Source organism: Ambystoma mexicanum, chromosome 5p (assembly GCF_040938575.1).
Source record: "Ambystoma mexicanum isolate Mex_15411 chromosome 5p, UKY_AmexF1_1, whole genome shotgun sequence".
Lineage (NCBI taxonomy): Eukaryota > Metazoa > Chordata > Amphibia > Caudata > Ambystomatidae > Ambystoma > Ambystoma mexicanum.
The window spans coordinates 893132705-893159698 of record NC_090930.1 but is presented as its reverse complement, the minus strand read 5'-3'; the positions used below and the strand labels follow the sequence as shown (position 1 = coordinate 893159698).

The 26994-nt window shown below is 47.6% G+C and overlaps 1 protein-coding gene across 5 annotated transcripts in view; it reads right to left on the bottom strand.

Moving 5' to 3' along the window:
• Positions 1-26994, bottom strand: part of TNS3 (tensin 3) — a 1168488-nt gene that overhangs the window by 343935 nt on the left and 797559 nt on the right. For all 5 annotated transcript variants that reach the window (XM_069613336.1, XM_069613334.1, XM_069613335.1 and 2 more), the window contains one exon: positions 6462-6566. In XM_069613336.1, the coding sequence (XP_069469437.1) occupies positions 6462-6566 (105 nt within the window). The remainder of the gene's footprint in view (positions 1-6461; positions 6567-26994) is intronic.

The following is a 26994-nucleotide window of genomic DNA, read 5'->3' as shown; positions in this document are numbered from 1 at the left end:
ATTCAGCCTAAAGCAAAGTACTTAGGCTAATTCATCAATAGTATGGGGGTCATTTTTCCAAAACCCCACAGTGCGAATAAAGGTATTAAAAAGGTGGGAGTAAGGGTGTTATGTCTGTCTTGACGCCATTATTCACAATCTGGGTCATTTTCATGGTTTCCTGGAGGGAGGAGAGAGGACAGAACCAGAGTATTGCTTCTGCCTCCCTTTTTCCCCTCTGCCACCAGAAACCACTTGGTGTTACACCAGCATGACATAGTCATGCTGACGTAAAACCAATAGATTTCTAGATCAGTAGATTTCTAGACCAGTTTGCATCACGCACAGACTGGGATGTGAGGGCTAGCTCGAGTAACATAGAATTGTAGAGACTGACTAGTGTGACATATGGACAAAGGTGAGGGACAGCCTTGTGTCACCCTAAAACAAGATCATTGTAAGGAAGACATTTATCTAAACGTTGAAAGACACACAAAACGAGTGTGCGTCTTTTCAGACAACAATGCTAATAACCAACCCGACTAAAACCTCAGCCCTCTGCATACACTTCTCAAACTTTAACTAAACACAACCATACCTCTAAAACCACAACAACCCGCATGCCCTTCACTGGACTGCAACAACAAACAAACCACACATAGCCGTACACAACAGCACACGACAGATACCGAGGGATACCACACCAAAAAGCTCAGCGAACACTGTTACCCAAACTGAATCTGCCAACAGCACATCAAAGCTCCCTTGCTCTTTCTCCAAACGTCCTGCTAACGTACCCCAACCAAGCCCCCCTTTTTGTTTTTCAAATCCACCAGAGCGCCAGGGGACCACTGCGGTGGTGATAGTGCACGGTATAAATATCCTTTAAAATGAACATAGAATCAGTCTCGTTTTTACATCAGCAAAAAGCAGGCAGGAGAGGAGGCATAGGAGCACCTTGCAAACACTGCCTGCAATCCCTAAACGGCAAGGGGAGTTTGCACAATCTGGACTACGGAGTGCAATAAGAAGGGTGTACAGGCGAATTATGCCTGAATTTACACCTTTATTTGCAGTGCAAGCAATTAAAATTGCACATAACTGTAAACTTAACAGGGCCCGCCTCTGCTATTTACGCTAAGCTCCTATAAGAATATTTGAAAGCTGTTGAAAACAGGAACCACAGTTTGGATAAGGAAGACATTGCAGATGTATATATTATTTACTTTAATAAAAATAGGTTTTGCCTAAATAACCTGTTCCAATGCCATAGAACAAAACCAAGTATCAGCAAGTGGAGATGTTAAATATGTTTACAGACACGTGCCTACCCACACTAAGCAATGTCCAACATCACGTGCAAACAAAGCAAAAGCAGATGTTTAATTAGGAAGGAACCAGATTTGATGATGCTGCTACCTGCAGTGCCTGTTGGGTGATAGAGGGTGCTAGGTGGTTGATTAAGGGGCTAGGGGCAGGGGTGTGATGGACAGCTTTCGAGGGGCCCCATATTGGCAGAAAAGATGTCCATCTCTGGGTGATGCAAATGGTCAGTGGCCACTTAACTTTATTTTTTTTTATTGCTTTATAGTCAAATAATAAGACTTTTCACAAAAAGAAATGACAATTTAAAACAATACAAAAACACAATTTAGCTCCGTCAGCTCTCACAGATTTCCATTATTATCAATTTAGCCTAACCTAAAAATCACCCAGTGCCAAAATTAGGACGTTACTCATAAGCACAATCAAAAACACAAGTACTATAATAGAAAATTTTAAAATTTCACTCTTTCAGAAAACTCGTAGTTAAACAGCAATACGATTTAGCTTTTTTAACAGTTTTACAATTTCCAATGTTAGGAGTACTTCGTGCCCTGACACCAGTCTCTCCCAAAAGGAGACCGTTGCTAACCACCCGATTTGTATCAACAAATCTTGACAATTTCATCACTCTTTTCTAATGTTCCAGCACACTCACTTAAAAGGCGTTTTAGGGTCTGTGCACTAGTGCCTTCACATAGTGGGCAAAGGTTGTCCCCCATACCCATCCTTGTAACCAATGTGTAAAATCTCAAGTGGGCAACAAATTCAGGCGGAGTCTCCGAATATCTGGAAATCTCAAGTACGTAGCTAACCATGCTCGTGGTTTATCCACTCTCGACAGTTATGGAGACACAATCGGGACCGCATTGATGCAGTCGTCCTGATCCAATCAGCTCTTTTTATTGACTTTCACAGGATTTTCAATCAGATGAATTTGAGCGTTCACAGCTCATGAGAATTTCAACAACCAGGGCATTCAAGTCAGTCAGATAACAATTGGAAGAACCCTCCAATGCACACCCTATATCCTCATTTAACGAGGAATTTGGGTTGACCAGTATCAGCCCATACAAAGATACCCACCTCCACTCCATCAATGATCTCATAGACTGAAGACCCATTTCATACCTCAGACTAGCATTTGGGGGTTCAATTTGGCAGATTTAATACACGTTTCCCCAGTTTACCCTCTAATCTGACCCAGTCCACTAGTCTCGACTGTTGGTTTGCATCCAAACCAAATAGAGACGAGATAACTTTACCAGTGTAGTATTTTATGACCGGGGTACAAGGAGAATTTACAGTACATATTTAGAATTTTCTTCATTTGGGAGCCAAATTGCCATATTTTCACCTCCAAAGATTTTGCTAGATGGATTTTAGTTGCAAAGGCTCCCACTATTGACCCCAAATATGTTACTTCTTTAGCAACTGGGATAATTTGATTATCTAAACGCCAAACAAATGAGTGAACAGCCTTAAGTGAATGCTTGAATAGTAACATTTTTGACTTTTGAGGGTTCATCTTTAGGTCATTTATCCTCGCATAATCCTCTAGTGCATTCAGAAATGTTGAAGACCTATCAGAGTGTAGTCCAGAAGCACAATGTCATCTGCGTAGGCCATCCAATTAATTCCCTCCATCCCAATCTTCGGACTAGCCAACGCAGACCCATCTAATCTCTTTGCCACATCCGATTGGTAGAGGTTAAAAAGAAAAGGAGCCACAACCCATCCCTGTTTTACCTCCCCCTTTCCATTTTGATAACACTAGACAGTCTCCCATTTTCATAAAGCATTACCTGCAATTGTGAATACTTATGCAACACAACTATTATAGCTAGCAAGGTTTCAGGTAATTTACCCACAAATGCTCTCTGTTAGCAGTGTCAAAAGCCTGGGATAAATCAATCCAAGCACCATACAGTGTTGGGCCACCCTTTTGAAAGGACCTGTTAGAGAAGTGGAGAGACCCCTTCGAAAACCCACCTAGTCTAACTGGCCATTACAGTTCCCATTGTCACAGGTAGATGCATTTTATACCCGTAAATCCACCTGGAAATTACATGAAAAATGGCATGAATATTAAATTAATCCTCAGTCTGGTTGCTGTGCAAAATGCCTAAAATGAATTAATGATTAGTGTTTCTGTCAGCAAATGGGATGGCTGCTATTTAAAAAAATACAGAATGCTCTTTCACTGGGCCGCACAGTGTGTCCTGAGCAGAGGAATCTACTTAAGCAATAATCACCTGTTCCATCTGATGGCAAGGGTCCTCGGCACTGTTATCACCCGTTCCAGCCAGTCGAACAGTGATTATTGCTATTAGCACCCCGGTTTGCCAATGCAGTAACCCGGGGTGCTGATAGCCACGTCTTTTGTATGAACGAACGGGCTGTTTCAAGATGGCCATCACAGAGCTGGAAGACAGGGTTTCAAGCAGAGCCCTTCTTCCATTTCCATGGTAGCCAGAAGGAAGAGCAGTTGAAGCCAACAGGAAAGTGAGGGTGGGAGGGACAGGGAAACGAATGAGAAGGAAAGGGAGAGGAGGGGGAAGCTGCCATCAGGTTACTCTGAACGCAGGATTGGATCATGGGATTCAGCCCCTGGTCGAGGAAATGGATTGGTTACTCCCACCGCCCCGGGTTGCTAATGATGTTTGCAATTATACAATGTCCAAGCAAGTTGCAGAGGCATTTCAAACCTATGTAGTTATGATAGTGGATTGAGAGGAGCCATGAAATTCAAAGCGTCCAGAGCTATTCCCCAATGTGGCAGATAAACACCTGCCTCAAGACAGATATTTCCAAACAATACCACTGCAATCTTAGCTCCTCGCATCCTGTTCTCCACACCCAGACAAACCAGACATCACTGCACCATGTTCAGACGCTACACACGCCTTTGAGAACGTGGGTGCCCCAACAAAGTTCCACTGAGCCCAGAACCTATCTACAACTTGATACCCAAAAACCTACAATCTCCTACTCAACCACCCGCACTCACCACACAGACCACAGATGCCCAGATGGCTAGAGAAAGCCTGCTCACTAGAACACCCCAAAACCACACATCTCTCAAACCAACTCACATCTCCACCCCCTAACTAGTGCATCAAGCTAAACACTGGATGTGTCTTATATGGCAACAAAAAGCCTTTAATGTACACAACAAATGACACCTAGAAAACACAACCACCCAGACGCCAGTTTCTCCTAGTTCTACACACAACAACTGAGCACAACGCCTGCCTTTCCCATCTTTCTCCCCTAACCAAACCACTCCACTTTTCCTTTTAGAACCATGAGCGCACCTCGGTCCGTGGTATAAATCAACATAACACACATGTACTTTTAGGAGGCAATCCCATGTATTAGAGGCAACAGATTTCAACGCAGCAAAATTCAAGAGATGAAGAATGCAGTGAATCTACAATGGCATCCAAAAATATATTATACACTGTTACAGAACAGCAGCATGCATTAAATCAAACCCCCAGCATATGCAGGTGGAGCTCGGAGCTGGATCCCACACAGGGCATGCCTACGGGATCTTTTTTCCATTCCATGAAGCTTGCCAAATTCAGTTTAGAAAGTGTAAACAATTAGCAGAAAAGTTGCATTCCGACATGGAAAGGTATTTTATGCAAAATATGTACTAGATAAAACAGAGGCTTCTGGCACTAGACTACATTTAATTATCACTGTCTTGTAGCAATTTGGTCAGATAATGAATGGCTGGTCATGTGTTTGGAAACCGGGTTTCATTCTTCGAATTCTGGCACATGTTTTGCTTTTCCAGTTATAAACTCAGGGCAAAAATGTGTAGACTACAAATAAAAATAGTACGGATGAGCCCATCCACTCGCAGCATTAGACAGCTTGAACACTCCGTCACAGAGGGTCAAAGTGCAGGACGAGGTCCACGTGCGCTTCACACCCCGGGTGTAATACCACTGCCCTCCGTTTCCGAAGGGTGTAAACTCATTGGTGGTACTCTGTGTGGGTTATCTGTGAAGTCACAGGCGCCATGTACAGCACATGTCGAGGGGGAAGAGTTATGGGTCTGCTGGAATCGATAAATATGCCAAATGGGAAATCCTGTCTCTGGGGGTCCCATCTGCACGAGGAACCAGCATCTTCTTTGGAATCCAGGCCACCAGATCATTTTTTATTTCCCCATATGGGTAATACAGCTCAATCCCCTGGCATTTTCAAAACAAGGCTCTAGCCGACCCAGGATAAACAGAAGTCAGGCCAATTCAATTCATGCCAACTACACAAGAGCATCTTGCAGCCTTCGAGTGAAAAAGAAGCCTTCTAACATTACAGAGACTTCGAATGAGGATTCAAGATCTGAAGCCCTGAAAAGGGCCATATGCGCGTAACACCTCGGCCGATTCGTGCTTAATGATTGGATAAAAATGATGTACATTGTGTGCCTATATATAGTACGGGCACTGCTTTCTCGTGTTTACTAATGGGTTCACAGTATTCATTTGTAGTAAATGTATATATTTTTCTAGACAATGTCTCTAGAAAAAGGTATTTTATTGGAGCGGAATGTCACATATTTATAGGACCTTCGAGTCCCAAAAATAGATTTGTTGGTCACCATAACTGGGAGAATATATTGCATTTATATTTGATTATTTTTAGCCTTGATGGTGGTTGGGGGGGAGGGTTCAACCCCCCCCCCCACCACCACATGTTGAAGCCGTTTATTTGCACCATAAGCGCTATACGAATAACCAGCCATATCAGGGGATTCTGGAGTGTCCAAGTGCGATCAATACTGAAACATTTTTTTTAAAAGCGGATGGCGGGATTATGAACTGCACATGCATATTTGGGTTTAAGAATGAATCCAATGGAAAGCCTTTAGCGGCAATGTCTCGGGGTGCCGCAGCGCGCCGGTGCCGTTGCATATCCCAACACACTGAAGCAAACTAGTGAAATGGATCCAAGCGTAGAACGGGCCATCCTCCTCTTCACATCTGCTTAAGGTAGACCCCGGTATTTAGATCAATAGTGACACTAGAAGCGAGAATGAAACTGTAGGCGATGCAAGGGACGATTTCACATCAGGATACTCCCACCTTTTCCCCAGAAAGCAGAACTTGAGCGTTCGATGACATGCATGCATTTGCACTCACCCTCTCCGTCGGCTCTCATGTTTTCGTAAGAGTCCCAGCGTATCAGGGGGTCTGCCGTGCTGTAGTCGATGGTCACTCCATGGTCGTTCTGCAGGTGCTGGGATCCTTTAAGAAAGGAAGAAACCGTGGTCAGGTGAGCAATTCCTCCACCAGCCAGTCTTGCTTGCGTGAGAAATAGGTGGGTCTCATGTATGAAACCCCCCAAAATCAGGCCCTAGTCAACCCTAAGCAGCAAAAACTGCAGCTTCAGTGAAGACAGAGGCACAGAGCTGTGATAGCGCGGCAAGCACAAGCCCCTCCTCAACCCCCCCCCCAACAGAAAAGAAGGGGCATTCAAATAATGACCTAATGCACATGTAAGCATTCCAAAATGATGACGTCAGGCACAAAACAAAAAACTTACAATAAAGTATCAGCTGCTGTGCTTCAAATGGCACATATAATTACAAAATGTCAGCTGGGATGAGGGCAAAAGTGAAATCAGCCATACATGTGGCCGCCTGCAGAGGGAGCGCTTTCTGAAAAGGTAGTGTTGACCATCACCTTCCCTGGGCACACAGCGGAGGATGCCCTGAACTACCTCTGCTATAACCTTCCCTAGACACTGTGGAGGATGCCCTGAACTACCTCTGCTATAACCTTCCCTGGACACACAGGGGAGGATGCCCTGAACTACCTCTGCTATAACCTTCCCTGGACACACAGCGGAGGATGCCCTGAACTACCTCTGCTATAACCTTCCCTGGACACACTGTGGAGGATGCCCTGAACTACCTCCGCTATAACCTTCCCTGGACACACTGCGGAGGATGCCCTGAACTACCTCTGCTATAACCTTCCCTGGACACACTACGGAGGATGCCCTGAACTACCTCCGCTATAACCTTCCATGGACACTGTGGAGGATGCCCTGAACTACCTCTGCTATAACCTTCCCTGGACACACAGCGGAGGATGCCCTGAACTACCTCTGCTATAACCTTCCCTGGACACAGGGGAGGATGCCCTGAACTACCTCTGCTATAACCTTCCCTGGACACACAGCTGAGTATGCCCTGAACTACCTCTGCTATAACCTTCCCTGGACACTGTGGAGGATGCCCTGAACTACATCTGCTATAACCTTCCCTGGACACACAGCGGAGGATGCCCTGAACTACCTCTGCTATAACCTTCCCTGGACACACAGCGGAGGATGCCCTCAACTACCTCTGCTATAACCTTACCTGGACACTGTGGAGGATGCCCTGAACTACCTCTGCTATAACCTTCCCTGGACACAGGGGAGGATGCCCTGAACTACCTCTGATATAACCTTCCCTGGACACACAGCTGAGGATGTCCTTTACTACCTCTGCTATAACCTTCCCTGGACACTGTGGAGGATGCCCTGAACTACCTCTGCTATAACCTTCCCTGGACACACAGCTGAGGATGCCCTTAACTACCTCTGCTATAACCTTCCCTGGACACACTGCGGAGGATGCCCTGTACTACCTCTGCTATAACCTTCCCTGGACACTGTGGAGGATGCCCTGAACTACCTCTGCTATAACCTTCCCTGGACACTGTGGAGGATGCCCTGAACTACCTCTGCTATAACCTTCCCTGGACACTGCGGAGGATGCCCTGAACTACCTCTGCTATACCCTTCCCTGGACACAGCGTAGGATGCCCTGAACTACCTCTGCTATAACCTTCCCTGGACACACAGCGGAGGATGCCCAGAACTACCTCTGCTATAACCTTCCCTGGACACTGTGGAGGATGCCCTGAACTACCTCTGCTATAACCTTCCCTGGACACTGTGGAGGATGCCCTGACCTACCTCTGCTATAACCTTCACTGGACACAGCGTAGGATGCCCTGAACTACCTCTGCTATAACCTTCCCTGGACACTGTGGAGGATGCCCTGAACTACCTCTGCTATAACCTTCCCTGGACACTGTGGAGGATGCCCTGAACTACCTCTGCTATAACCTTCCCTGGACACAGCGTAGGATGCCCTGAACTACCTCTGCTATAACCTTCCCTGGACACACAGCGGAGGATGCCCTGAACTACCTCTGCTGTAACCTTCACTGGACACTGTGGAGGATTCCCTGAACTACCTCTGATATAACCTTCCCTGGACACTGTGGAGGATGCCCTGAACTACCTCTGCTATAACCTTCCCTGGACACTGTGGAGGATGCCCTGAACTACCTCTGCTATAACCTTCCCTGGACACTGTGGAGGATGCCCTGAACTACCTCTGCTATAACCTTCCCTGGACACTGTGGAGGATGCCCTGAACTACCTCTGCTATAACCTTCCCTGGACACACAGCGGAGGATGCCCTGAACTACCTCTGCTATAACCTTCCCTGGACACTGCGGAGGATGCCCTGAACTACCTCTGCTATAACCTTCCCTGCCCTGAACTACCTCTGCTATAACCTTCCCTGGACACTGCGGAGGATGCCCTGAACTACCTCTGCTATAACCTCCCCTGCCCTGAACTACCTCTGCTATAACCTTCCCTGGACACACAGTGGAGGATGCCCTGAACTACCTCTGCTATAACCTTCCCTGGACACACTGCGGAGGATGCCCTGATCTACCTCTGCTATAACCTTCCCTGGACACACAGTGGAGGATGCCCTGAACTACCTCTGCTATAACCTTCCCTGGACACACAGCGGAGGATGCCCTGAACTACCTCTGCTATAACCTTCCCTGGACACTGTGGAGGATGCCCTGAACTACCTCTGCTATAACCTTCCCTGGACACTGTGGAGGATGCCCTGAACTACCTCTGCTATAACCTTCCCTGGACACACTGCGGAGGATGCCCTGAACTACCTCTGCTATAACCTTCCCTGGACACTGTGGAGGATGCCCTGAACTACCTCTGCTATAACCTTCCCTGGACACACTGCGGAGGATGCCCTGAACTACCTCTGCTATAACCTTCCCTGGACACTGTGGAGGATGCCCTGAACTTCCTCTGCTATAACCTTCCCTGGACACACAGTGGAGGATGCCCTGAACTACCTCTGCTATAACTTTCCCTGGACACACAGCGGAGGATGCCCTGAACTACCTCTGCTATAACCTTCCCTGGACACAGAGGGGAGGATGCCCTGAACTACCTCTGCTATAACCTTCCCTGGACACACAGCTGAGGATGCCCTTAACTACCTCTGCTATAACCTTCCCTGGACACTGTGGAGGATGTCCTGAACTACCTCTGCTATAACCTTCCCTGGACACTGTGGAGGATGCCCTGAACTACCTCTGCTATAACCTTCCCTGGACACTGTGGAGGATGCCCTGAACTACCTCTGCTATAATCTTCCCTGGACACACTGCGGAGGATGCCCTGAACTACCTCTGCTATAACCTTCCCTGGACACACTGCGGAGGATGCCCTGAACTACCTCTACTATAACCTTCCCTGGACAACTGCGGAGGATGCCCTGAACTACCTCTGCTATAACCTTCCCTGGACACACTGCGGAGGATGCCCTGAACTACCTCTGCTATAACCTTCCCTGGACACTGTGGAGGGTGCCCTGAACTACCTCTGCTATAACCTTCCCTGGACACTGTGGAGGATGCCCTGAACTACCTCTGCTATAACCTTCCCTGGACACAGCGTAGGATGCCCTGAACTACCTCTGCTATAACCTTCCCTGGACACACTGCGGAGGATGCCCTGAACTACCTCTGCTATAACCTTCCCTGGACACTGTGGAGGATGCCCTGAACTACCTCTGCTATAACCTTCCCTGGACACACTGCGGAGGATGCCCTGAACTACCTCTGCTATAACCTTCCCTGGACACACAGCGGAGGATGCCCTGAACTACCTCTGCTATAACCTTCCCTGGACACTGGAGGATGCCCTGAACTACCTCTGCTATAACCTTCCCTGGACACTGTGGAGGATGCCCTGAACTACCTCTGCTATAACCTTCCCTGGACACACTGCGGAGGATGCCCTGAACTACCTCTGCTATAACCTTCCCTGGACACACTGCGGAGGATGCCCTGAACTACCTCTGCTATAACCTTCCCTGGACACAGTGGAGGATGCCCTGAACTACCTCTGCTATAACCTTCCCTGGACACAGCGTAGGATGCCCTGAACTACCTCTGCTATAACCTTCCCTGGACACACAGCGGAGGATGCCCTGAACTACCTCTGCTATAACCTTCCCTGGACACACAGCGGAGGATGCCCTGAACTACCTCTGCTATAACCTTCCCTGCACATACTGCGGAGGATGCCCTGAACTACCTCTGCTATACCCTTCCCTGGACACACTGCGGAGGATGCCCTGAACTACCTCTGCTATAACCTTCCCTGGACACTGTGGAGGAGGCCCTGAACTACCTCTGCTATAACCTTCCCTGGACACTGTGGAGGAGGCCCTGAACTACCTCTGCTATAACCTTCCCTGGACACTGTGGAGGATGCCCTGAACTACATGTGCTATAACCTTCCCTGGACACTGTGGAGGATGCCCTGAACTACCTCTGGTATAACCTTCCCTGGACACACTGCGGAGGATGCCCTGAACTACCTCTGCTATAACCTTCCCTGGACACACTGCGGAGGTTGCCCTGAACTACCTCTGCTATAACCTTCCCTGGACACTGTGGAGGAGGCCCTGAACTACCTCTGCTATAACCTTCCCTGCACACTGTGGAGGATGCCCTGAACTACCTCTGCTATAACCTTCCCTGGACACACAGCGGAGGATGCCCTGAACTACCTCTGCTATAACCTTCCCTGCACACTGTGGAGGATGCCCTGAACTACCTCTGCTATAACCTTCCCTGGAGACACAGCAGAGGATGCCCGGAACTACCTCTGCTATAACCTTCCCTGGACACTGGAGGATGCCCTGAACTACCTCTGCTATAACCTTCCCTGGACACTGTGGAGGATGCCCTGAACTACCTCTGCTATAACCTTCCCTGGACACTGTGGAGGATGCCCTGAACTAGCTCTGCTATAATCCTCCCTGGACACAGCGTAGGATGCACTGAACTACCTCAGCTATAACCTTCCCTGGACACACAGTGGAGGATGCCCTGAACTACCTCTGCTATAACCTTCCCTGGACACTGTGGAGGAGGCCCTGAACTACCTCTGCTATAACCTTCCCTGGACACAGCGGAGGATGCCCTGAACTACCTCTGCTATAACCTTCCCTGGACACACAGCGGAGGATGCCCTGAACTACCTCTGCTATAACCTTCCCTGTACACAGCGTAGGATGCCCTGAACTACCTCTGCTATAACCTTCCCTGGACACACAGCGGAGGATGTCCTGAACTACCTCTGCTATAACCTTCCCTGGACACTGTGGAGGATGCCCTGAACTACCTCTGCTATAACCTTCCCTGGACACACAGCGGAGGATGTCCTGAACTACCTCTGCTATAACCTTCCCTGGAAACTGTGGAGGATGCCCTGAACTACCTCTGCTATAACCTTCCCTGGACACAGCGTAGGATGCCCTGAACTACCTCTGCTATACCCTTCCCTGGACACTGTGGAGGATGCCCTGAACTACCTCTGCTATAACCTTCCCTGGACACACAGGGGAGGATGCCCTGAACTACCTCTGCTATAACCTTCCCTGGACACAGCGTAGGATGCCCTGAACTACCTCTGCTATAATCTTCCCTGGACACAGCGTAGGATGCCCTGAACTACCTCTGCTATAACCTTCCCTGGACACACAGCGGAGGATGCCCTGAACTACCTCTGCTATAACCTTCCCTGCACATACTGCGGAGGATGCCCTGAACTACCTCTGCTATACCCTTCCCTGGACACACTGCGGAGGATGCCCTGAACTACCTCTGCTATAACCTTCCCTGGACACTGTGGAGGAGGCCCTGAACTACCTCTGCTATAACCTTCCCTGGACACTGTGGAGGAGGCCCTGAACTACCTCTGCTATAACCTTCCCTGGACACTGTGGAGGATGCCCTGAACTACCTCTGGTATAACCTTCCCTGGACACACTGCGGAGGATGCCCTGAACTACCTCTGCTATAACCTTCCCTGGACACACTGCGGAGGTTGCCCTGAAATACCTCTGCTATAACCTTCCCTGGACACTGTGGAGGAGGCCCTGAACTACCTCTGCTATAACCTTCCCTGGACACTGTGGAGGATGCCCTGAACTACATGTGCTATAACCATCCCTGGACACTGTGGAGGATGCCCTGAACTACCTCTGCTATAACCTTCCCTGGACACACAGCGGAGGATGCCCTGAACTACCTCTGCTATAACCTTCCCTGCACACTGTGGAGGATGCCCTGAACTACCTCTGCTATAACCTTCCCTGGACACTGGAGGATGCCCTGAACTACCTCTGCTATAACCTTCCCTGGACACTGTGGAGGATGCCCTGAACTACCTCTGCTATAACCTTCCCTGGACACTGTGGAGGAGGCCCTGAACTACCTCTGCTATAACCTTCCCTGGACACAGCGGAGGATGCCCTGAACTACCTCTGCTATAACCTTCCCTGGACACACAGCGGAGGATGCCCTGAACTACCTCTGCTATAACCTTCCCTGTACACAGCGTAGGATGCCCTGAACTACCTCTGCTATAACCTTCCCTGGACACACAGCGGAGGATGTCCTGAACTACCTCTGCTATAACCTTCCCTGGACACTGTGGAGGATGCCCTGAACTACCTCTGCTATAACCTTCCCTGGACACACAGCGGAGGATGTCCTGAACTACCTCTGCTATAACCTTCCCTGGAAACTGTGGAGGATGCCCTGAACTACCTCTGCTATAACCTTCCCTGGACACAGCGTAGGATGCCCTGAACTACCTCTGCTATAACCTTCCCTGGACACAGCGGAGGATGCCCTGAACTACCTCTGCTATAAACTTCCCTGGACACAGCGTAGGATGCCCTGAACTACCTCTGCTATACCCTTCCCTGGACACTGTGGAGGATGCCCTGAACTACCTCTGCTATAACCTTCCCTGGTAACTGTGGAGGATGTCCTGAACTACCTCTGCTATAACCTTCCCTGGACACTGTGGAGGATGCCCTGAACTACCTCTGCTATAACCTTCCCTGGACACACAGCGGAGGATGTCCTGAACTACCTCTGCTATAACCTTCCCTGGAAACTGTGGAGGATGCCCTGAACTACCTCTGCTATAACCTTCCCTGGACACAGCGTAGGATGCCCTGAACTACCTCTGCTATACCCTTCCCTGGACACTGTGGAGGATTCCCTGAACTACCTGTGTTATAACCTTCCCTGGACACTGTGGAGGATGCCCTGAACTACCTCTGCTATAACCTTCCCTGGACACAGCGTAGGATGCCCTGAACTACCTCTGCTATAACCTTCCCTGGACACACAGGGGAGGATGCCCTGAACTACCTCTGCTATAATCTTCCCTGGACACTGTGGAGGATGCCCTGAACTACCTCTGCTATAACCTTCCCTGGACACACAGCGGAGGATGCCCTGAACTACCTCTGCTATAACCTTCCCTGGACACACGGGAGGATGCCCTGAACTACCTCTGCTATAACCTTCCCTGGACAGACAGGGGAGGATGCCCTGAACTACCTCTGCTATAACCTTCCCTGGACACACAGCGGAGGATGCCCTGAACTACCTCTGCTATAACCTTCCCTGGACACACAGGGGAGGATGCCCTGAAGTACCTCTGCTATAACCTTCCCTGGACACACTGCGGAGGATGCCCTGAACTACCTCTGCTATAACCTTCCCTGGACACTGTGGAGGATGCCCTGAACTACCTCTGCTATAACCTTCCCTGGACACATTGTAGGATGCCCTGAACTACCTCTGCTATAATCTTCCCTGGACACAGCGTAGGATGCCCTGAACTACCTCTGCTATAACCTTCCCTGGACACACAGGGGAGGATGCCCTGAACTACCTCTGCTATAACCTTCCCTGGACACACTGCGGAGGATGCCCTGAACTACCTCTGCTATAACCTTCCCTGGACACTGTGGAGGATGCCCTGAACTACCTCTGCTATAACCTTCCCTGGACACTGTGGAGGATGCCCTGAACTACCTCTGCTATAATCTTCCCTGGACACAGCGTAGGATGCACTGAACTACCTCAGCTATAACCTTCCCTGGACACACAGTGGAGGATGCCCTGAACTACCTCTGCTATAACCTTCCCTGGACACTGTGGAGGAGGCCCTGAACTACCTCTGCTATAACCTTCCCTGGACACAGCGGAGGATGCCCTGAACTACCTCTGCTATAACCTTCCCTGGACACACAGCGGAGGATGCCCTGAACTACCTCTGCTATAACCTTCCCTGGACACAGCGTAGGATGCCCCGAACTACCTCTGCTATAACCTTCCCTGGACACACTGCGGAGGATGCCCTGAACTACCTCTGCTATAACCTTCCCTGGACACTGTGGAGGATGCCCTGAACTACCCCTGCTATAACCTTCCCTGGACACACAGCGGAGGATGCCCTGAACTACCTCTGCTATAACCTTCCCTGGACACTGTGGAGGATGCCCTGAACTACCCCTGCTATAACCTTCCCTGGACACACAGCAGAGGATGCCCTGAACTACCTCTGCTATAACCTTCCCTGGACACTGTGGAGGATGCCCTGAACTTCCTCTGCTATAACCTTCCCTGGACACACAGCGGAGGATGCCCTGAACTACCTCTGCTATACCCTTCCCTGGACAGTGTGGAGGATGCCCTGAACTACCTCTGTTATAACCTTTCCTGGACTATGTGGAGGATGCCCTGAACTACCTCTGCTATAACCTTCCCTGGACACAGCGGAGGATGCCCTGAACTACCTCTGCTATAACCTTCCCTGGACACACAGCGGAGGATGCCCTGAACTACCTCTGCTATAACCTTCCCTGGACACAGCGTAGGATGCCCCGAACTACCTCTGCTATAACCTTCCCTGGACACACTGCGGAGGATGCCCTGAACTACCTCTGCTATAACCTTCCCTGGACACTGTGGAGGATGCCCTGAACTACCCCTGCTATAACCTTCCCTGGACACACAGCGGAGGATGCCCTGAACTACCTCTGCTATAACCTTCTCTGGACACTGTGGAGGATGCCCTGAACTACCCCTGCTATAACCTTCCCTGGACACACAGCAGAGGATGCCCTGAACTACCTCTGCTATAACCTTCCCTGGACACTGTGGAGGATGCCCTGAACTTCCTCTGCTATAACCTTCCCTGGACACACAGCGGAGGATGCCCTGAACTACCTCTGCTATACCCTTCCCTGGACAGTGTGGAGGATGCCCTGAACTACCTCTGTTATAACCTTTCCTGGACTATGTGGAGGATGCCCTGAACTACCTCTGCTATAACCTTCCCTGGACACACAGGGGAGGATGCCCTTAACTACCTCTGCTATAACCTTCCCTGGACACTGTGGAGGATGCCCTGAACTACCTCTGCTATAACCTTCCCTGGACACTGTGGAGGATGCCCTGAACTACCTCTGCTATAATCTTCCCTGGACACAGCATAGGATGCCTTGAACTACCTCTGCTATAACCTTCCCTGGACACACTGCGGAGGATGCCCTGAACTACCTCTGCTATAACCTTCCCTGGACACTGTGGAGGATGCCCTGAACTACCTCTGCTATAATCTTCCCTGGACACAGCGTAGGATGCCCTGAACTACCTCTGCTATAACCTTCCCTGGACACACTGCGGAGGATGCCCTGAACTACCTCTGCTATAACCTTCCCTGGACACACTGCGGAGGATGCCCTGAACTACCTCTGCTATAACCTTCCCTGGACACTGTGGAGGATGCCCTGAACTACCTCTGCTATAACCTTCCCTGGACACTGTGGAGGATGCCCTGAACTACCTCTGCTATAACCTTCCCTGGACACAGCGGAGGATGCCCTGAACTACCTCTGCTATAACCTTCCCTGGACACTGCGGAGGATGCCCTGAACTACCTCTGCTATACCCTTCCCTGGACACAGCGTAGGATGCCCTGAACTACCTCTGCTATAACCTTCCCTGGACACACAGCGGAGGATGCCCTGAACTACCTCTGCTATAACCTTCCCTGGACACACAGCGGAGGTTGCCCTGAACTACCTCTGCTATAACCTTCCCTGGACACACAGCGGAGGTTGCCCTGAACTACCTCTGCTATAACCTTCCCTGGACACACTGCGGAGTATTCCCCTGGTGAAGGAGGCCCTGAACTAACTCTTCTCCAATCAGGACTCGGTGCACAATACACAAAAGACAAACTTAAAGTACCACCATGTGCTGTAGGCCATTTTCACGTGAGCAAAATACACTTTGTTAATGTACACACATTTCCATGCACAAAATGAACTCTGTACAAAACGCGCACTCACCTGCCCGCGAATAGGTACAGCAGTGCATTTTGCAGCGGGACTGCTGACACTCTGGGAACTTACTTGCCTATGGTCAAAGTACCACTGGAAAATAAACATGTATCAATTCTTAGTAAAGTACTTTGGTTTTTGCTATTGGGCGGGGAGTGTAAAATCACACTTCATTGGATGGTAAGGACGTTTGGTGGAGTGACTGGACGAGATAAAGGGCCTGATTCATGGAAGTGTTTTATAATGGCGCAATCCCATAGGAAAACGTTCCGTGAATCAGGCCTTATGATTTTCTGGGGACATGTCCCAACGTAATGCATGCACCCCAGAAGCTGATGAGAACATTGGGCATCATCGGGGTGCTTCTGGACTTCATCCAGTGACGCAAGAGGGGGAGATGGAGCAGCCGGGAATTGCTCAGACGCTGGCCTTAAAAACACATGTTTCTGCTACCAAAATGTCTGCGTCTGCGCGGGCTCAGGGCTTGCAGGTTACGGTAGGACACCACCAGGATTCACATTGATTGGTAGTGGCAGCTTTAGAAGGGTGGACGGGTCATGGGGTCTTCAAGTCAATGGAATTGCTAGCCAGCCACAACAACGGGGTACCGTCAAGGCCAGCGATCAGTGGGTAAGAGTGCTTTATGTAAAAAGTACATTTCTTGGAAAGTAAAGAAGGTAAAAATGGGCGAGGCGATGGGGGTACAGGTGCCGCAGTGGCATTGCAAGGGGAGTTCCACTTCCAAAATTAGAACATGCTAAAAAAAAAAAATTAAAATAGTTTTGTTAATTTTTCATGGAGTCACGAAAATTACCCTTTGCCATTTTTGACATACAGCCCTGTGATTGCTGCACCGACTTTGGTCTCGCTTCACTGTCTTCCTAAACCCCCTCAAGTGGGTACTTAAAAAGTGCTGGTACTGAGGGGAGGCAGTCTGCTCCCAACCACCACGTGACAATTACAACATGTCAGCAGAGGGCTACTCACAGTTCAACATGTGTAGCCTGCCAGTTTTTGAATGCAGTCTCGCTCTCTGCTGAAGCCTTTCCTTCAGCCAGGGCACAGGTCTTGCACCCAATTGACACGCCGCTCCCTTACTACCTGAATACCTTTTGAAAAGCTTTCTTACTTATATTTGAGCTGTAAGTTTTTTTCAAATTATTTTCCTGCTCTATTGCGAGGATTGGAGTCTTTTTTGCCAGCACCATTTTATTAGTATTCCAGAATGTATTTTTTAATTATGATTTTCATGCATACCGTCTGTCATAGTATCGTAGGCATTTACTCTTGATTTTATGATTGCAAATGTGTCCAGTACTGCACAGCGTGCAGTTGCTCTTCGGAGTTGGGGTGCACATTACTATGCGTTTCCATCTAGAACATGTGACGAGCTGCTGCCTCCCCTGGAAAGTTGCATCACACGGAAAGTTCACAAAACTTTGCGAGCCTGGTCTTCCCTTCTCTGTCACAAAACTTCCCAACTCCCTAAACTTTAGAAAGCAGCCTTAAAAATACACAACCAAATCCGTACATCCAGGCCTCTTCAAGCTAGTGCCCATCCAATGCACTACTCTCCAAACTTGTAACCAAGTGCAGTTTTCCTCCTTTATACTCGGAACAAAAATAAAGACTTCAGCATTCTCTTTTCTAATGGTTTTAGGACTCTTTATTTTGATTTTTTTGTTACAACACAAAGACCACACAAAAAACCCAGCTAAAACGCAAAAGCCAATTGTAATTCAACAGAGTCACACAAGCATAACAGAAACCAACCCGTCCGTGTATTGGGGACAAAGGGACAGAAAAAAAGGCAACAAGAAACAACAAAAGAGGAAGGAGCAGTTTCTAGTGAAATGGTAAGGGCATATCTCAGAAACATACGTTTTTTCAAAATTCTGCCAGTACACCTTCTAAACACCTGCTAGGCATATGACTGGGGGAATGCGGGCCGACACTGGACCAATTTATGCACACACTTTCTTCTGAAATAGGCATGCCTCAAAAGATGCTAGAATGTGCAGGCCTGCCACCCAATCCGTCTAGGTTAGCCATCTGCTTACTTTTTCAAATTCACAAAAATCGCGAATTTTGTACAACATTAATGCCTAAGCAGAATAAAGAATTTAAAAAAAAGAAAAATCAAACCCTAAAAATACAAGACCAGCAAAAAGAGCAATTTCTAAATTCTGGATCAACTTGACCCCGTGAGACAAATCAATCCAGAACTGCCTTACCCTGGTGACAGTCCTACAGTGAATGGGGCAGGGTTCCATCAGGTTCAATACAGGCCTTCTTATGTTAGGCAGCCTAACATAAGAAATTATCAGTAGTCCATGAATAGAGGATCATCTAACTTTGAAAAATACCAACGCAAACTCTTAGTAAACCCAGGTGAGGTTTGTCCATAATGGGTGGTGGGTCATCAACCCCCCCCCACATGTTATGGATAAGCCCAGTGAAAACATGCAGTGCTCCCCCAGCTGCAGCAAGCAGCTGATGGAGCTCTCCTGGGTTGGTTTAACTGTCAAAGGGAACTAAAGGTAAAACACCACAAGTGTTATTATTATGTGGCTATACTGGCCTACATTGGTGCAGTCAGTCTGGACAGGTTTTCCCATTGTGGCATGAGATTTCACGGAGCATCATGGGTAAAGCAAACATGGTTAGACTGGTTTAAATTAGTGAAGCGATTTTGGACGCGTTTTCTTACTGACATGGGATTTGTTTTTTACTGGCAAAGACAAAAAGTTCTTATATGGTAATACTGCCATATATTGTTGCAGCTTGCATGGACATGTATGGGTACAAAAACTTGATTTTTTGTTATATGTTGGGTCGCAAAGGAATCCTGAAAATGAGTTGGAAAATTCTCCTGTGCACTCTTGGTGACTTGCATCTGTTAGATTTTTTCATGTACTGACTTTTTACCCAATGTTCACCGAAAGTATGCTGTAAAAGCCACAATTTTAATGCTATTACTTTTAAAGCCCCCCTTTGTTTGGTCTCCCTCATTATGTTCTATTACTGCCACATATCCGAAGCAAACATTTACAAACCTTCAATAGCTGCCTACTTAGTTTGATGGACGTATATATTAACATATCAATTTTAAGCGGCCATTAACACATGTGTACACACACATTTGTGCAAGTCTTGTTGCATAGATTTTTTACTAAAGTTGATTATGTTATTCAGTATTTTTTACTGCACCCACGTATGGTAATAGGACTATTAATACTTTACTAAATACAAATTCCTAATCACAACAAACTAATAACTGATAGTTTATTCCATTAGCTTGTTGGATGGGAACCGGAAACTCCACATTCTTGGAGACAGTGTCTCCCTTTGCTTGAGGTAAATTAGGAGTACTATTAAATCTGGCAAGGAAGGTTTATACAGTTGCATGTACCATATGGGCAGTTCAGTGGTCTGCAATACTACTCTCAAGATCCATCACCATGGATTACTCTGGACCGTGCTGATGGGAGTTGTAGTCCAACATATCCTGAGAGCCACAGCTTGCAGACCACTTGTGTTTCCTTGTACAGCATTGAATATGTATAAACGGACGGATATCAAATAGCTAACACACGAATCGATTAGTGCACCCTGCTGGGATGACCATGCCCACCCATTGCGGATGCATTATCGTCCGACTTGATTATTTGATACATCAAGCAGTGACCCGGGAGCTTGTTTGCGTTAATGTCCACTTCTATGAACATTAACATCTGGTCTGGCACTACAGTAACAGGCTGACGATCAGGTAGTGGGCCACACCTCTGGCAAGAATGAGCTTGCGTTAATGTCCACTTCTATGAACATTAACATCTGGTCTGGCACTACAGTAACAGGCTGACGATCAGGTAGTGGGCCACACCTCTGGCAAGAATGAGCTTGCGTTAATGTCCACTTCTATGAACATTAACATCTGGTCTGGCACAACAGTAACAGGCTGACGATCAGGTAGTGGGCCACACCTCTGGCAAGAATGAGCTTGCGTTAATGTCCACTTCTATGAACATTAACATCTGGTCTGGCACAACAGTAACAGGCTGACGATCAGGTAGTGGGCCACACCTCTGGCAAGAATGAGCTTGCGTTAATGTCCACTTCTATGAACATTAACATCTGGTCTGGCACTACAGTAACAGGCTGACGATCAGGTAGTGGGCCACACCTCTGGCAAGAATGAGCTTGCGTTAATGTCCACTTCTATGAACATTAACATCTGGTCTGGCACAACAGTAACAGGCTGACGATCAGGTAGTGGGCCACACCTCTGGCAAGAATGAGCTTGCGTTAATGTCCACTTCTATGAACATTAACATCTGGTCTGGCACTACAGTAACAGGCTGACGATCAGGTAGTGGGCCACACCTCTGGCAAGAATGAGCTTGCGTTAATGTCCACTTCTATGAACATTAACATCTGGTCTGGCACAACAGTAACAGGCTGACGATCAGGTAGTGGGCCACACCTCTGGCAAGAATGAGCTTGCGTTAATGTCCACTTCTATGAACATTAACATCTGGTCTGGCACAACAGTAACAGGCTGACGATCAGGTAGTGGGCCACACCTCTGGCAAGAATGAGCTTTTCTACCCACAGATCTGCTGGTAAAATACTGGAGGGGCGCAACGCCCACTGCAGATATCTGCTTACAACCTGCCTTCATCCGACAGATTAAAATACATTGACAGCCACTGAGTTAGGTAATAAAAAGAGCAATATTTTCAAGGGACAATAATCACGGAAACTCCGTCTGTGAGTGGTAAGACATGAATGAAAAGTACAGTGTTCATGTTTCGTTAATGACCTTACGGCCCAGCCCACTTTGTTTGAATTGTAAGTGAAGTTGCACCTGGGACCTTTGGCAAAGAGCCGCTTGTGTGTGCTCTCCACCCTGGTCTTATCTAAGCCCTTATCTCAAATTGAAAGGTTGCCTCCTTTCCTGAGTGGCAGGGGCTGTAATTAAGAGCTGAAGGAGCTATATATAGAGGTAGGAGTTGAGAATTCAAAGCCCTGTTCCTCTTCTGACATAGTGTGTGATCCTGGGGGAATTCGTGCAGCAGTGTGCATAGGGAAGTTTGCAGAAGTAAGAAATTGCCTCAGTAATGTATTATATTGGTGCTACTCTATTAACAAAGAGTTCTTCAGAGGTAACCATCTGTGATAAGGCCCTAGACGGGGTTCCTTTTGTTCACTGCTTCAAAGACCCATTTTGATCATACTGCTCATTTACAACCCCCATTACTAGAGCATAGTCTGCGCAAAGGACCTCTCTGTCAAACCACCTTATGGTGTTGCCAAGGCTCAGGAAGCAATTGTCCATTAGGAGCAGGCTCCTGAGGGATTCCAAGGTATGGAAAATCTGGGTCAGGATCGTGCCCACCAATAACACAGTCATTGGCCCATGCGTGTGGTGAATGCTACGCTTGGTGATTACAATGCAATAGAACATAGTTGCCAATGGATTCCTGTTGGGGAGAATTCTCTAGAATGGCTAATTTCCCTTACCTACTTAGTCATCAGCAGCTTTGCTGAATTTGTAGGATTTCTTTTTTCACCTGGTAAGAGTGTGAGCCTTTTTTCCCACTCTTACGTGTGTTTTGCTGTGTGTTTTACATTTTTGTGTTCATAGACTGGAGCCTCACCTACTCCATAGGCATCAACTTTTTACTGTGTCACACAGCACCTTTAGTGCAGTGACGCAGGGTTGCCTTTTTCAGACTACCCACTTTAAACTCCATTTTCTGGGACGGACTACTGTCTCCCAGAACATGTAAAGCGGCCATTGACTTTTAGTCTTTTTGAATTCACAGCCCCAGTACAAACTATCTTCCATAGAGTACTGGAAAGGGTTAATAGTTATCCGTTTTTGTCTATCTCTCATGGAACATTATTTCGTTCCCCTTTCTTTAAGATTTGGCTGGTGGCAGTGGCATCTACCATTTTATTCCTACTGCGGACTAGGAAAATAGCCTTGGTACTGTTTTAGGCTATGTTAGTAGCCTAAAACTTTAATCTGCAGGGCCCCTTTTACTTTTATTTGGTTCCGGCAGGGTTTATTTGCCATTTATTTTTGTAAAGGTCTTTCTCGTGTTTTACTCTGCGCACCAAACCAGGTTTGGTTCCTTTGTTCGCCGTCCTTTGGTGGGCTTCTGCATAGAAGCCCTCCTTAGGCACCTGAGAGTCTAGGTAGAGAGGATGTGAGGGAGGGGTTTGAGGCCCCCAGCACAGGGTCTCCTTGGAGACACAAGTCGCACTCTTGTTTGATTGGCTAGGTGGCTGTTCTGCCAGGACAGCCACCCTGCTGACTGATTGACAGCCAGGCTGTGTGAATGGGGGAAAACTGCATAAAAAGCAGGTCTCTGGGACTTGGAATGCAGAGTCGCCACTGGATCGAGAGAACCGAAGAGTAGCTGAAGGAAGAGGCCTACTGCAACTACTGAACCTCCAGGTGAAGCTCTGCTGCGGGTCCGAATCTCCTAAACTTCGACGACACAAGATCTGCATGGAATCTCCTTCCCTTGAGTTGGTGGGACCAACCAGTTCGCCAAACACCAAGCAAGGCCTCCCTCTTCTGGTCGAATTTGCTGTGCACCGCTGCAGTGAACCGGATAGCCAGGAGGACCGGACCCTGTTTGGGTTTTAAGGAGCGCACCTTTTATTCGTCGCTTTGCTCTGCTGCTGGTTTCTTCCCTGGGCAGTGCAGGACCCTCCAGTCTTCCTCATCGTCAGTCCGACAGTCGCTTCAGGAACCGTGAGCCTGCAGGACCTGCCAGGAATTTCTGCCTCAGCTACAGCATTCTTCTTCTACTAAGGTACTGTACAAATCCGGTTGTTCGTTCCGTCCGACCACGGTGAAAGTGTTTAAAATCTTTCGCTAAACCAAGGGCTTGTTCTTCTCTACTCTTTTAAGTAACTTTTCTTCCGACCAACTTCGTTTTGAACTCTTCGCAAAGATTTAACCGCAAACTACTCTGAACTATGTGATCCTCTGCAAAGACTCTGAACCATTAACATTGACCCAGGCCTATTGATTTGAATCCTAGTTGTAGAAAGCTTTTTCTAGATTGCCCTGCCTACTTACTTGTTGGTGTTGCTTGATTTTGAATAACCGTGTCTTTCCCTCCCTTTTTAAATTGCTGGAGTGCCATTTTGCTCACACTTCATTTTGAGCTTAACTTGTCCAGAATTCATTGGGTGGTGTGTAGTGTATTAAGATTGTGATTTCATGCTGCTTTATATTAGTGAACTATTTTACAACTGATTGTGTAAATAAATGTATAATCTTTTACTCAGAAACCTTTAGTTAGTGTTTGTTTGAACCATAGCAATTACTGTCCTTTGTGTAACTTCTGATACTGCTCACTTTACTCTTGAGAGAAGTCTGGCTGCTCAGCCATCTCTACCACTTTACTGTGTAGTACAGACTTGAACCAAAGGTGAATTTGTACTTACGCTTGTAGTCTTAATTGTGTGTGGTGTTCCCAAAGGGTACTGCATATGATTCTTCCTAACAATTTCAGCACTCGGAGCAAGTACCACAGCGCCATACCTCATCCCCCAAATGAAGGGTCAGAGAATGTTTGGCGAGTTGAGGGAGGCAGTGTAGTCAGAAGATGAGCAGCCTTCTAGAAGTGATGCACAGAAGGTTGATCAGAAAAAGGAAACTGGCTTCAGCACACCAGGTCTTTCACAAAAGAAGCTATGAATGCCATCTACTGAAAATTCACTCTCCACCTGAGGTCAAGGCCTGAGCTTAGACACTTCGAGCAGGACACCCAACTTCTCCATTTAGCAGGAAGTCAGGCAAACCTATCCAGGAGGAGGAACTTTTACTGGGAAGGAGTACAGACAAGAGATCATGTGCAGGCAGCAATGCGGTAGAACAGTCCCGAACCCTGGCAACAGGAATCTGTAGGGCCTCGAAGACATTCTAAATCAGGCAAAAGTCTTCAGAACGTAATACATAAGATACGCTAAAACGTACCTTTGGCAATATGAATGAGTAAACTCAACATGGACGTGAAAGCTACTCTCATGATAATGCAGAAGAAGCCAGTCTGAGAATGGCAGCTCATGCCACGCTGAGGCACCTCCGTGGAACATCAGGGACACAGATATTCATGGGGAAAGCAGATGGGTAATTTGGGGGTACCAGGGCCAAGCAGGCAGTCCCCTCACTAGTGCTGTGCAGGAGAATGTGCCCAAAATAGGAAGGTCTAGCAATAGGAACCATCAAGACATGAAGGTTGCAGGATACGGCCGCAGTGCTACATTCCAACGCGTAGATTGTATGTTAAAAGCAAACCACATGCCTCACAAAAGTCTATGCAGCCTTCTGGTCGCATTTGAGAGGAATGTGAAATGCAAACATGTTCAATGTGGGCAGTGCTAAGGAAAACAAGCCCTTGCGGGGGCTAGCCAGGCGCCTACAAGTGCAACACTGTTAGGTCTAGAATTGGGTCCTGTTCAGATTTTAACGGCACACCCTTTCCAGAATCGAGCATCCTGCCGGCATGCACAAAGTGTGGATTGGCTACAAATTCACTAGGCCTAAAACAAGAGACAAAGAGCATACTTTTTTCACTTTGTGATGGCTGGGGAAGGATAGGCATGTTGTGTTAAATGGGTAACTTAATTCGACGAGGCGCATGCTCTTTCTGGGCTCGAGTGATTTATTTTCTAAGAGGAGTTGATGTATGTATTATCTTCCCTTTGCTTCTCCTCCCCAAATATTCCTCTCCTTTTACGTTTTTTTTAAATTGATTTAGCATCATGACATTGTACTTTTTAAATCTTACATAGAATTTTTGGCCATGTATTTGAGTGAATACTTTTTGTTCTTTAATCCGTTTACTGCATGTCTAGCTCTCTCTGTGTCAGGCATAGGTGAAGGGAACAGGACGCTGTCTGCGTTTTTATCTCCGGGTGAGCAATAAAAACGAACATTAAAAACAGATACAGAAAGATCGAGAAACAGATCTGAGTGGTGAGAGTATGGCAGGTGCACACCGTGGATGGAGCAATACTAATAAACTGCGAACGAGGCTCAGAATTCAGGGCTGTAAATTGCAGAATCTAGTCTTGGATCTCTAAAATGCCAATTGGGAATTTTAGATAACATGGCCTGTTTTATAAAGTCATACAATAAATTGAATTGAACCTCAGAGCTGACATTAGCTGGTATTGTGCAACACACATGTACTTGTTTTATCGACGAAAAAAAAGATGACAATTCTGAGTCTGCAGTGCAAGAAATTGAAACTACTAACTTGGTCACAAAAACTCTCTGAAGCAAAAGTATGAATCCACTGAGTTATGACAGAATAGTCGTCTAGTCAGGGCGTGATCGCTTTAGCTTTTTTTATTTTATTGATATAAAATGGTGAGGGTGAATTTTTTTCTGAAAGGGAGGTAAGCTAAACAGACCTCCCCCCTTCATAAATGCACCTATACAAAATGATTATGCACACATGGGGCTTTGCTGAGACACATCCTGGCTCCCTCAGCACCAGCCCTGCAGTGGCACATGACAGGTTCAGATGTCACATGTGAATTCCTGGATGCTGCTGGAACACAAAGTTCTTTCAGGTGGTGGTGGCAGCGTTTTAATATTCTACACCTCTGATTAAGGCATACCATGGTTACATTTGGCAACAGTCTGGGTGGCACATACATCTCCAAATATAACCCACCCCTGGTTATGGCATGGTGACTACTAAGAGAACACAGTTAGAGCCACAGCAATTTGATGACGCACAACTGTTAGCTCCGAGTAGGACCAGGTTAGGATAGGACCCATGTGTAATAGTGCCTCGCATGTCTGTCTACACAGCTGCTATGTGGCACTATAGCTAGGATGCTGACCCTTTGATCCCTGCACAGGAAGGGCAAAACCTTCCCTGAGGGCCCACGATTCCTCCCCAGGAGATCTCCTGGGAACTGGTGCTCCAAAGGCAGCACCGACATCGAACCAAACTCACTCCAGGGTGCTGACCACTGGAATCCCTTTGAAGTCAATAGATATGGGAAAGGGGTGGAGCCAGGGTAGCCCGGAAGAAGGGAAACAGATGGGTCCCCAGCATCTTAATTTCTGTTACGGCTCA